This window comes from Cryptomeria japonica, chromosome 2 (genome assembly GCF_030272615.1).
Source record: "Cryptomeria japonica chromosome 2, Sugi_1.0, whole genome shotgun sequence".
Classification (NCBI taxonomy): domain Eukaryota; kingdom Viridiplantae; phylum Streptophyta; class Pinopsida; order Cupressales; family Cupressaceae; genus Cryptomeria; species Cryptomeria japonica.
The window spans coordinates 112702481-112715761 of NC_081406.1; the positions used below are offsets into that span (position 1 = coordinate 112702481).

At 38.0% G+C, this 13281-nt stretch overlaps 1 protein-coding gene across 1 annotated transcript; it reads right to left on the bottom strand.

Annotated features, from left to right (window-relative positions):
• Positions 1-507: 507 nt before the first annotated feature.
• On the bottom strand, positions 508-1038 carry LOC131859415 (uncharacterized mitochondrial protein AtMg00860-like). The gene has a single exon (XM_059213129.1). It carries the CDS (start codon positions 1036-1038, stop codon positions 508-510), a length of 531 nt encoding a protein of 176 aa, XP_059069112.1.
• Positions 1039-13281: the final 12243 nt, after the last annotated feature.

Sequence of the window (13281 nt, forward strand, 5' to 3'; positions counted from 1 at the left end):
AGCCACCACAAAGATTCTACCCTTGTAGTGTATCAACCCGTCAACCACCTTGTACCTTTCATCATGAAAAGTACCTTCAATGATGCTAATTGCCAACTGATTTTTGGCATAATCAACGAGCAACATGTCCTTCCAATTAGCAGTGAGCTCACACAATGAACTTAGATGAGGTCTCCTAGATAGAGCATCAGCCACAATATTGTTTTTCCCTTTGACATACTCAATGTCAAAATCGTAAGCTTGAAGCTTACTCACCCACTTTTGTTGTCTCTCATTCAAATCCTTCCGGTGCATGAAGTGCTTGAGACTATTGTGATCAGTCTTGACCACAAATTTGCTCCCCACCAAATACTGTCTGAACTTAGCTAATGCATGCATGATTGCAAGCATTTCCTTGTCATAGATGGAGTAGGTCCTTTCAACACCTCTTAATTTTATGCTCTCAAACACAATGGGATGCTTGTCTTGCATCAAAACAGCCCCAACACCTTCTCCAGATGCATCACACTATAGCTCAAAGGGCTTGGAGAAATCTGGAATTGTCAAAACTGGACAAGAGCTCATGATCTTCTTAAACTTATCAAAAGTAGTTTGAGCCTTTTCTGTCCAACAAAAAGATCCCTTTTTCATGAGGTTAGTAAGAGGAGCAGCGTTCTGTGAATAGCCCTTCACCAATCTTCTGTAAAAACCACAAAGACCCAAGAACCCTTTCAAATGAGTCAAGTTCTCTAGGGGTGGCCAATCAACTATTGCCTCGATCTTTTTGAGATCAACCTTCACTCCATCAGCACTGATTATGTGACCAAGGTAAAATAGCTCCTTCATTCCAAATTCACATTTGGATTCTTTGGCAAACAGACTTTCTGATTCAAAGATGCTAAGCACTTCCTCTATGTGCTTGAGGTGTTCTTTCCATGTCCTGCTATAGATCAGAATGTCATCAAGAAAGATTAACACGAAATTCCTCAACTGCTTTTGAAAGAATCTGTTCATATAAGACTGGAAGGTAGCAGGAGCATTAGTCAACCCAAATGGCATGACTAAAAACTCAAAGTGACCATAGTGACATCTAAATGTTGTCTTCTCAACATCAGACCCTCTCATCCAAATTTGGTAGTAGCCCGACCTTAGATCAATCTTTGAGAAGAACTTGGCTCCATGTAGCTCATCTATGAGCTCATCTATCCTTGGAATGGGGTATCAATTTTTGATGGTGCTTTGATTCAAAGCACGATAATCCACACACATGCGAATGGTACCATCCTTCTTCTTCACAAGAACAACTGCTAAAGTGAAAGGACTCTTACTTGGACGAATGAATCCCATCTCCAAGAGTTCCTTACTATTTTTCTCAATCTCATCCTTTTGCTTCTTAGGGTACTGATATGGAGTTGTGATAACTGGTTTAGCCCCTTCCTTGAGCTCTATGACATGCTCTGAGCCTCATTCGGGAGGTGGCCTAGGAGTTAAATCAACAAACACTTTACTCTTCCTGGTGAGTAAGGACTAGATATCAGGAGGGTAGTCCCTCTTTGTTTCAACCGGACTAGCTGGGAGAATCATACATTCTGCAACCCACTCAACTTGATCATGCCGAATCAACTTTACCATCCACTTGAATGACATGATCTGAGGTCCACTGTTAGACATTCCTCTTAACACCACCTTCTTCCCATCAGATTGAAACTTGAGCTCCATGGTTTGCAGATTTAGGGAGATCTCTCCAAGTGAATGTAGCCATTGAATGCCTAGGACGACACCCGTATCTCCAGTGTTGACTACATAGAAGTCATCCTTGACTTCGTAGTTGCCCAATTGCATAGACATATTTGGGATCTTCTTGGTGCAAGAAATGTGAAACCCATCAACAACCATAACCTTGAAGCCTTCAAAATCTTCTATTTGCATCCCTTTCTTTGCCACCACCACTTCATCAATGAAGTTATGTGTTTCTCCAGTATCAATCAAAGCAACTATTCGTTGCCCCTTAATCATCCCTTGAACATTGAAGGATTCATTTTTTTGAAAGCTCGAAAGTTGAGCCAAGGTACCCCCACTTCCTTTTTCACCTTCAGATTCTTCGGGAACTCTTTCCACCTCGCTGTCATCACAATCACATGCCCACACCTTCTTCCCTTTGTTGCTTCCTGGTGTGGCCATGTTTCCTACGAAAATGATTGTACCTTTGTTGCTGGGGTTTCCAAAACTCATCCTCGACATACCTAGATCAATTTTTATAAGTTGCAATTCCTTTGTTAATTCTCCCGCCGAATCTACAATGTTTCTGTCAAAATCGTTACCCCAACTGTTTCCGCAGTTAACTGAATTCCGCCAGCTGTCTTCTTCCCGTCTCCAGCCGTACCAACCAAAAAGAATTTGTGTATGGATTTTTGGTGTACGAACTCCTTTCCATAGAGATTTTGTGAAATTCTTCCTTGTTCCCACCGTACAATTTTTTTGTTTTGATAGGAATTATCAGCTGGTTGTATGGTCCCTCTTCGGTACGGATTCCCCACTCCACGTTACTTGGCAATATACTTTTTATTCATATGGATCCGTATGGATTCTGGTGATTGTTGTAGCCAGTGTATGAACTTCTTCCTGTTGCACCATAAAAACTTATCTTTCCCACACCTCCATACGGATTTATCTTGCAATTTAATTCAGTACAGATTTGTTCCAACTCCTTATGGATTTTGGTGATTTTTTTTTGGATTCCTTTACACCTTGTTTGAATCACCATATGGATTTCCTGGCTTTCCTCTAACAATTCCGTACGGATGTTGTACGACTGGCCTTCTTCGTGCTGCTATATGGATGTGTTGCAGGGTTCGTACAGATTAAACTTCCTCCCTCCGCCAGCTTGTATGACTCTGTACGGGAGGAATTCCTCAGCTCCAAATTTTTGCTGTTGTGTGGTACTGTACAAATAATTCCCTCTTGATTGCTTTGGTCCAGATGTGTACGATACTGTTCATACAGATTCGTACGAATATCCTCTTGCTCAGGCTCCTTGTTTTTTCACACCCCTCTATTGCTTCTATCGTGTTCAATATGTCTGAATTGGTCGAGTAGGGGGTTATATGTAATTCCTTCACTTTTAGGGTTAGGACGTATTGCAGTAATTTTTTATAAAATAATCTTGCTTTCACCACTCCTAATTTTTGTTTTACTAACTTTGTAATACCTCCCCTTTGTTTTAATTTTTTAATATTTCTTAACCCTTCCCCCTTATATTTTAATATTTGTCTTTCTTTTTCTACCTTTAATATATTTCTTTTCAAATATTCTTTCAACATTTTAACTTGGCAAGACTTTTTAAATTTTAGCCTCCGTACCTTAATTTACCTTGGACCTTGTCAATTTGCTTCCTCCAGGTGCGTTTTATGTCGCCTCCTTGTACCGCCTTCTCTTCTGGAGCCCGTACTGTCTTCTTCTATTTAAGCAACTTGGATTTTTGTACTCGATGTTTCACCCCCTTCTTTAGTTTTACCTTATTGCCAATGTCTTATTCCTTTCGCTTTTTGCTTGGTACCACTTGATCATCAGCCTCCTTCTCTAGATCCTCCATTTTCCTCTTTACCCCAATGGGATCTTCCTGGGGTCTTACTTTGATCTCCGAGTCATTCAACCATGCACATACATGCGGTAGTCTCCTATAACACTCCTCGGGACAACACGTGACCACATATTCTAGGTCCCATATTTTGTCTACCAATGGTGCTCACTCCTTTATAACTTCCATCTATGTACCAACCTTTGTACTGTTGGTACCATCTCACTTTCTCACCATCCACCTACGGTGGGCCCCTAGGGTTAGGGATCACCTGCTAGAGTGCATTGGAGCCCGCTTTCTATTCGCCATGTTGTAGTGCTATCAAAAACAAGTCTTCATCTTTTAGTACCATTTTCAAACACGGTCCCAAGGTTTTTGTAGCAGATGTACCAGGTAATTTTGTTGCCGCAATGGGGTTTGTGCCAGATGGTTTTGCTGCCATCTGATGGTGTTCCTAGTTGGCAATGTTGTCACTGACTATGTTTGTAAGAGCCATCTTCAATTGTGACATTGTCTGCAGAAGGTCAGACACCCGTACGGGTACGGTGGTTTGCAACATTTGTTTGATGATAGTTTTCTTAGACTTTGACTGGAGTGGGGTACTAGAAGTATTGTGTGAGACCCTTCATTCTTCCGCCATCGCCTGTTCCACATTAGCCTTAGCTTCCTAGAGTCTCTCCTTCTCCGTACGGGGATCGGGGTACACCGCCTTCTTGCTCTGCAATCTTGTGATTTCCAGTACCTCCTCATCTAGCTCTTTCACATCCAACATATTTACTCCCTTCTATTTCGGGCAATCAGTGTCCTCATGGTTTCCAAGACCACACCATTTGCACAACAAACCTCCACCATTGTTCCTTTCCAAGACCACACCATTTGCACAGCAAACCTCCACCATTGTTCCTGCTCTGACATTCTAGAGCAAAGTGGCCCCACTCATTATATTTTTGATATTGGATCATGGGCTGCCCCTTTGCATCGTATTGAATTTTTCTCTTTAGCATCTTATTATTGGAATAGTTGTTCCCACGCCGATTATTGCGATATCCTCCTGGTGAAGCCTCTGAGTTTGCTATTTGTTTAGGTGGTGTGGCTGGTCGATTAGCTTGCTCGCCTTGAGTGTAGAGCAGTTGTTGATGAATACTAAGAGGGGGTGGGTGAATTAGTATGCCAAAAAATATTGTAAACAAACTTTTAAACAGTTTAGTAGATAACCGATACAACAAATTTACTAATAAACTGGTTAAGATAAATGCAAACCAAATAGAAAACAAAACATTCACCCACAAGAGCACAATCACCATAACACAAGATATTTGATGTGGAAACCCGAATGGGAAAAACCACGGTGAGCAGAAACTCACAAGTAACTATCTGCATAATAGAAACCAGACCAGTTAAGGTTTGACCAATTAAGGTCATACAATATTCTTCACCAGAACAGATCCTGTTAGGAATCTATATCTCTGTTAGGAGATAAGTCCTATTAAAGACTACCTTGTTAAAGGATTTAAGATCCATAGTTGTGAACCACCTTGTTAGAGGATTTACAAAGGCTTTGCCGAGCCTACCTAGTTAAGGGCTCTAGACTTGTTGAAGATGTGAGTAATCAACAAGTGAATGATCTAGCTAATAGCACAATCTGCTTAATTAGATCCTTGATAGCTCCTTGTTAATGCATTTTAGCATTACTTTAGTCTTCAATATCTCCACACTCTATCTCTTCACATAGACCTAATCTTCTCTTCAACGATCGTACATAACCATATCAATTCTATATCTCACATTCCACTTCTCACATGCAAACCATAGACATGATGTCCTTATAAAGGAAACTGATTTCATGTCGGTCCAATAGGATTAGACTACAAGTTCCTAGGTTCAGTGTATCTAGACACATTTGGTAACACGACACACAAACACCGCCAAAGTGTCGGTGGATGATAACTCATCACACATTATAGTAATATCGGTTGATAACTCATCATAGAGTAATACCAGTTAATACAATATACCGATTATCGGTTGTCAAAAATGAAGACTGGTAGATCATAGTGTTCCGATCAAAAGTTAACTACCGCTTGAGCTCCTCAAACCGCTTGGGATCCTCATACCACTTGTGGTCTTCATACAATCTGTGACCAGTAAACCATTTTCTGCAAAACACCGAGTCTAAAGACTATACATTCAATAATACACAATACCGGTTGGAACAATTACCGGTTGAGCATAACTCATACATCAAGAAAGTGTGTGTTCATCAATGACAATCAAAACATCATCAAAATGCCAACAATTATTTGCCATCTCTACCACTCTCCTCATCAGCCTTCAACTCCTTCATCATCCGCAACATGTTCTTTTGGAGGGCTTGTATGGTTTTGGACTCACCATCACTACTTTCGTCCGTACTGTCATAGTCACTTGCCCTTCATTTCACCTTCGATGTTTTACTCTCGCTTTCAATGTCCATCGCTCTATTATAAGCCTCATCATATGACGATAGAGTGACTACCTTAATTTATGCCTAAAGGATGGTACCAACCCCTCGACAAACCATCTTTTCTTCAGCCCATCCATCGGCTGGTTCTCCATTTTTTTCAATAGTTCCTTCAACCTTCGGTTATAAGCCCGAACACCTTCACTTTTTCCTTGTTTGGTATTGTAAATCTAAGCCACAATTTCATTGTCGCTGGAAGGCCCTCTTCAAATTGTTCCATGTTTTTTTAAGCTGGGCATCAAGGTCTGTGTACCAGTCAATTGCTATCCCTCAAAGGGTGGTCAGGAATGTCTTCAACCAGTTATCCTGGTCGTCTTGGCCATTTGCCTCCCAGATGGTTATGCATGTCTTGCAGTGTCGTACGAGGTCCTCTGACCCGTCTCTCATGAACCTTGAAAGCTTCTGTTTCTCTGGGGTACTCTGGTTGTGTGCCATTGCCTTCACTTGGAGGGTTTTATCTTTCGCCTAGAAGATATTAAATGCCACGTGAAAGGTACCGTACACGTTCGACTTGATTGGACTGTACTACTCTGTGCATGAGATTTCTACGCATCCACTCGTGTCCTTTGCACCTTGGTCACCCTCCCTCCTATAATCCCTCCTTCCCAAGGTTTTTGGTTTTGGCCCTCCTATTTTCTGTTGTTCCACACAAGACAAATTTTGAATTCGGTACAGGTTATTCTCAAAATGTTCGATGACCTCACCCTGCAGGTCCTGTAAAACCTCTTTGTCGTGGTCAGATTTCTCTGATGGATTGCTCTCAGAGTGAGTTTTGGATTTTTCACTTGACATCGAGTGAGTGTCTTGGTTGACAAGATCTTTCTTCGCTATGTCTGACAGTGGTAGGTTGATTGCAACCTCTACCAACTGGTTCCATGTTCACGATTTCTGCTTCTCCCGACTACGGCTTCGACTCACGCTCAGACTCTTGCTCTGCCCTTCCGAACTCTCCGAACCTTCAACAATCTCTCTCAGCTGACGTCTCCTTTTGTTATGTTCTCTAATACGTAGGGATTTCCGTACCAACCCCTTGCCTACCTCTCCATTGGTACTCGTACGTCATGGGTCTTTGTTGGGATGTAGGAGCATTAATTGCGAGGGGTTCATTACAATGTTTGCTCCTATCCCTCTCTTCCTCTTCCCTATGACTTTGTTCTTCATACCATTATAGGATCTATTGCCTACGATGTTCACGATTGGTTTCTTCCCATCGGTCTTGAAGTTCAATTAAATTATGTGCAAACAACCTCAGATGGCTCCCAAGTAGATCAATGACAAGTGTGTTGACTGTGAGTGCACCACATACCGTGCCTTCAGGATGGCTCTCTCCCGAGCCTCCCGCTGCACGTACTGCGTGACAAAAACCTCCCATGGGTCTACCAAGTCCTCTGTCAATTGATTGGCTTCCACCTCGGACACTTCTTCGTGTGTATCACTATCAGTAATAATCAACTATTGATCGAATGGTTGACCCATTAGTGCCTATCGCATGTCGCCATATTGATCTTCGAAATTTGAATTGGCAACGACACCAAAATGTTTACTCCCTATGGTGAATTGTTCAAGTTCACGGAATAAACAATAAATGCACACAACACATATAACCAACAAATACAATTATATTTAGAACATTGATAAAAGTAACAGTCACAATAATATGGCAGAAAGATGTTTACTTTATTGCATTCGAAAAGCTAGTACATCAACATTATTTCAGGGGTTCCCTTATATGGCAATATATTCTATCTAGCGGTTGGCCGAGGTACCAATTGTCGTAACTGACACAGGAACCCACACGACCAACTTCACACATAAGAAAAATAACATAACTATAACTTAAGAGTTTTATTCCTAATTACCGCCTAATAGCAAGTACCACGAGCTTAAGGATCGGGTCTTTGCTACATGCGTGCGAGCTTTGAGCCTCGTGCAACCTATGATGGGGTTTAAACCCTTGCCACTCCTTTGATGTGGTGTTAGCACCCCCGACTGAGCCTCTTCCTACATTCATTTTAGCCAAGTGCTTATGCTTTGAAGACGACGTAGCAGTACTGAGCCTACATGGTGGGGTAAACCCCACACTCCACTTCTTACATTGGTGCCTTGCACCTTGGGCCTCATGGCTCTCTGCAACATAACAATGGTTGCATGACATTCCCTTTACAATGCATTGGGCTTGGGGTATGCTAGGCCCCCGAATCTCATAAGTTTTTATATTAAAAACTTTCAAACAACAATTCATACTGCTGCACTCGTACTTGGACTATTGCCTCATCTCAGACTCGATGCTAATATTTTTATCCTTTGCCACATTTGGTGCTAGTTTTGTCCACATTCCAGATTTGGTGATTTTTCTTAAATTTGGTGAAGAACTAATTTAATATAGCTCCAAAATTGGCGGTTCAACAAAAATTGGAATAGGTGATTTTTTTGAAATTTTTGATTCCCTCACCATTGCAATTTTCAATTTTGCACTTGAACTTCATAAAGCGATATCTCGTCCATATGGAGTTAGTTTTTAGTGTATTTTTTTTTGATTTGGGGCAAAATTTTGTGCTCTTTGCAATGGAGACATTAGTTTTTTTCTCAAGTGTTCCCAGTTTTTCAAAAAATTTGTTTTCTTATCAAAACTTAGGGAAAATCCCATTTTTTGCAACTTCAAACAGACGTAACTTTCACATATGACCTCAGATCGAGGTGATTCTTTTTTTGAAAGTTGACAATTTTTCAAGCACTACATTTTGGTGATGGTTTAAGGTTATCATTATGAGATTTAATTGTACTTTCAATATTTGAGTCCACATTTGGACATTGTAAAACTATGGAAAACAACTCCAACATTCTAAATGCACTGATTTATAAAGTGCCACAATAATTTTTTATTGGGAGGGATTCTTGATTGAGTGAAAAGGGCGGGTGGGGAGGGGGGATCTCTCTTATTGTGTGTGATTTCTAATCTACTTACTTGTGCTCTTCTTTTCCTGCACCTGTGCTATGCTCAAATACATCATTGCCAAATAGGAAATAAGGACAATCACAAATTCCTTAACTATCTAAGCAATTCAAACATAAAACCAATGAAATAGATGCAAAATGGAATTAAATTAAAAAATATGAAACTCCCTATTGTGCATCATGGCTTTCATTATTCTTCTTCTCTCTGTGGTATGATGGCTCTCAGATATTGCACTGACAACCTGCAATTGACACAAAGATTCGAAGTTCGTGATCTAGAGGAATTGTGAGGATTGAATGTTCAATTTATAAATTTTTGGAGAAGATTGATTGAAAGATGGAATAGAATGATCAAGAGGTAGAACTCAGGTGAGCTCACATGTTGATTGATAGTTGAACTACTGACTTGGAGGTGGAATAGAATAGATTAATTGAGTCAATTGATTGAGAAAAAGCTAACTGAAGGAAGAAAAAGAATGATTGGAGGAAATTAAGAGGATGACCAAAAGAACTAGAAAATGGAAATAGAGATTGGAGAGATAAATGATTTAATTAATTAATTTAGCATGTGCTTGCACTTTGACTTAGATTTTTTATTTTATCTTTGCATGAGATTTTAATTCAAATGGTTGAATTTATTTAATTCAATTTAACATTTGAATATATTTAGAACTTGACTTTGATTTTCAATTTAGTTTTTGAAATCATGCACATGTATTTGAATTTGGAAGAATTTAGAAGAATATGAAATTAAATGAAATTAGCATTTGGGGATTTGGAAATGGAAGAATTAATTAGCTAATTAAATAATTTAAACAAACTATTTAATTATGCTAGAAATGGAAGTTAATTAAATAATAAATATTTAATTAATATTTAGAAAAGGGTTAATGATGAGATGATTAAAGATAGAAATTGAGAATAGAATTATTTAAATAATAAAGATGATTTAAATTAGAGAATTAAAAATAATTAATTAAATAACAAAATTTAATTAATATTTAGAAAATGATTAAAATGATTAAATGATGATAGAATAGGAAATGGAATAATTAGTAAGATGATGAGGAAATATGAAATTAGAAGAATACGATTAATTAACTTAATTAAATAATTAAATAATTATTTAATCAATTAGAGGAATAATTAGTACATGATCAATGAGACATTTTTTAGGTGTCTACATTTACCCCTCTTCGAGACAATATCGAAACGATATTGTTTCAAAGAAAACAAAAAATTCTGCCCCAGTATGCCATAACGACACTTAGGGTGTAATGCCCCCTCAAGAGATTGTTTGTGCATTAAAGGTATGAATGATCTCTCAAAAAAAAGAAGAATATGAGATGAAAGATAGAAGAATGGTTAGTTGATTAGAGATAGAGATAGGTGATGTGAAGATGAGATTGAGATAAAATATGAGAGAATGAACCTTAGAATGAAATAGAATGAAAGATGAGAATTAGAAAATGATTGATATGAGATGATAGATTGAAAATGATTTAGAAAGAGATGATGAGAAAAGAATCAACAAAGTAGCAATAAGCAAATGAGATGAGATTAGAATGATTGATTCATGACCCTGTGTCATTTATTTTTTTGCGCAATATATATTCATCACTGAGCCTTATTATTGAACAATGGAGCTTAGCACATCAGGGTATAAGCAACCAAGATGTAAAAATATCTCATTGAAGAAACAAACACGTAACATACAAGCAACAAACAAAGACAAATATAATGCCCACCATCGCTCCTCTAGTCACTTGTGGACATCCTTGAGTAGCATAGGAACATAATCTATCGCCAAATGATAAAAGATAAAGACTGACCTAGACAAAATTCAGCAACTATACTGACCTTGTGCCTTCGTTCTCTGTTGCTTGATGTGATGGTTGATAATGTCCGATCTCAGAAAGTTGTGGACCCCATTTAAGACTGACCTATCCGATTTCGAGTGTATCCTCTTATGTTTAAGACAAGATAATGATCACTTTGATATAGATATTATATGATTGATAAGACAGTTTGATCAGTTGATTGCAGATGTTTGACTGGATAGTTGTATCCTTTGTAAACTTCATGCGAAGTGTTTGCTGGATATTTGCTAGGGTATTTGTTTCTTGCAAGACATTTTATTGCAAGTTTTTTGCTGGATATTTGCTAGGGTATTTGTTTCTTCCAAGACATTTTATTGCAAGTTTTTTGATTGATTGATTTTCGATTTTTAGTTCTTTTCCAAGAGTTTTTTTGATGTTTTTGGATTATGTGGATCGATATTTGAATGTTTTTGGTTGAATTTTTTGAGGACATTATATGGATGTTTTTTGGTATTTTTTTAAAGGACATTATATAAATGTTTTTGGTATTTTTGAGTTTTCCATAGTTTTTGGTTTTTTAAGTTTTCACATATTTGAATGTTTTTGGTTGATTTCAAGATCGTATTTGAATGTTTTTGGATTTTTTCAGGATTGTATTTGAATGTTTTTGTATTTTTAAGTTTTTCAGTGTTTTTGGATTTTTTTAGGACTTTATCTGATTTTTAGGATTTTTTCAGGACTTTATATGATTTTTAGGATTTTTTCAGGACTTTATCTAATTTTTTAGGATTTTTTTTCAGTTATGCCCCCAGTATGCAGACCTGTATGACATGATGATTTGCAGAATGCATGTGGAGACAATGAATTTTTGACATGACCTATGTTAATGCAATATGCATGATGAAGATGCATTTCCTATTTGAACAAGGTTAACTGTGTTTGTTTAGCCTTTTGTAATACACCAATTGAAATGGAGGTGCAAAACATTTCATAGATAAGCGGTCAATCGATCTCTAAGGTCCTTTGGAACATCCAAATTAACACACTTAGTGACTAGGATTTACAAATAGAGACGCGAAAAACTTCCCCATTGGTTCTTGAAACTTTGATCTTCTTTTTCCCATGTGTGTGCAAATGAGTTAATTCCTTCTCTTGTGTTCACTAAAGATCCTTAGCATCCTATATGACTAACTACATGGATTATCCTAACTTCAAAAGCATCCTGAATAGAGCCTCATTGCCAGCAAGCTTTTAGAGCTCCGACGAGGTTAGAGACTGTAATTTCTCAAATATTGCTCCATTGTCAGTAGGCGTTCATAGCCCCAATGGAGTTACTCGCATGTTCCCATAGTCAATATTTTTGTCGCACTTTGTATGCATGATATTTCAGCTATATATCATTGCTATTTTGCCTTGAGATGAATTTGGCATAACTCTTTTTCTTTTTCTTTTTCTTACTTTGACTTGTAAGTAATGAAACCTACTTGGGTGTGACAATTACAATGACGCTGAAGTTGAATTTTAGATTTTTCACTAGTCATATGATCAACTAGGTGTCTAGAATGAATTAGAGATTTTCTTAATATGTTTGAAATATATAAATTGATAGATTTTGGGTTAACAAGTCTCAAATAGTGAAATAACTACCCAACCATAAGTAAAGCATCGTCACGGGGTAATCTTGAAAATGAACGACCAAGACTGCATGTCTAAATATCTAAGAAAGGAGACGACCCTTGCTTCTCTTAGATGCAAACAAATGACGTACTTGGACAATTGTCTTTATTTATTGGTGTTGCTATATGAAATTAAATATGATGTGCTTGAAAAAGAAACTATATGCGATGAAGTGCACTTTGGATAAAATGATATGCAATGTGGAAAGTAAAACCTAAACTAACTCAGCCCTTAGGTATAATATCATTTGAGGTGCATGTTGTTCATAGGATTAGGGAGTTTTGTGTAGATAGTTCATTGGCCTTTGTTTGAAGAGTCGGATAAAGATGTCTTTTCCAATAGGATATAAGGACTCAGCTAAGTGTACACATTCAACATCTCGAATGTTGATTTCCTTAGTTTTAGGATTTTATGGATCATCAGATGGAAATCCATCTCTGGAACCCATGAACTCAGCTGTAGCCTTATGATTTTCAATGCAATCCAATTGTAGTAGATTCTCTTGCCCCCAATATATCAAGTGTGGGTGTATGAGGTAAATTGATTCTAATTTTGATTTTCTGATATGAGCGGGTGTTATGCTTGTTTTTGTCACTACATTGGCATTGTTGGCATTCTACACTCTTATGAGAATAATTGATGTCGTCATTGATGACAACCATCTAGCAACCAACTGGAAAGTCACCGACAATTGCTTTCTACATGCCTGACATCACAAACTTCATACCTTGACATCGACAGGCACTTCACCGACATTTAGATTACATTGGCAA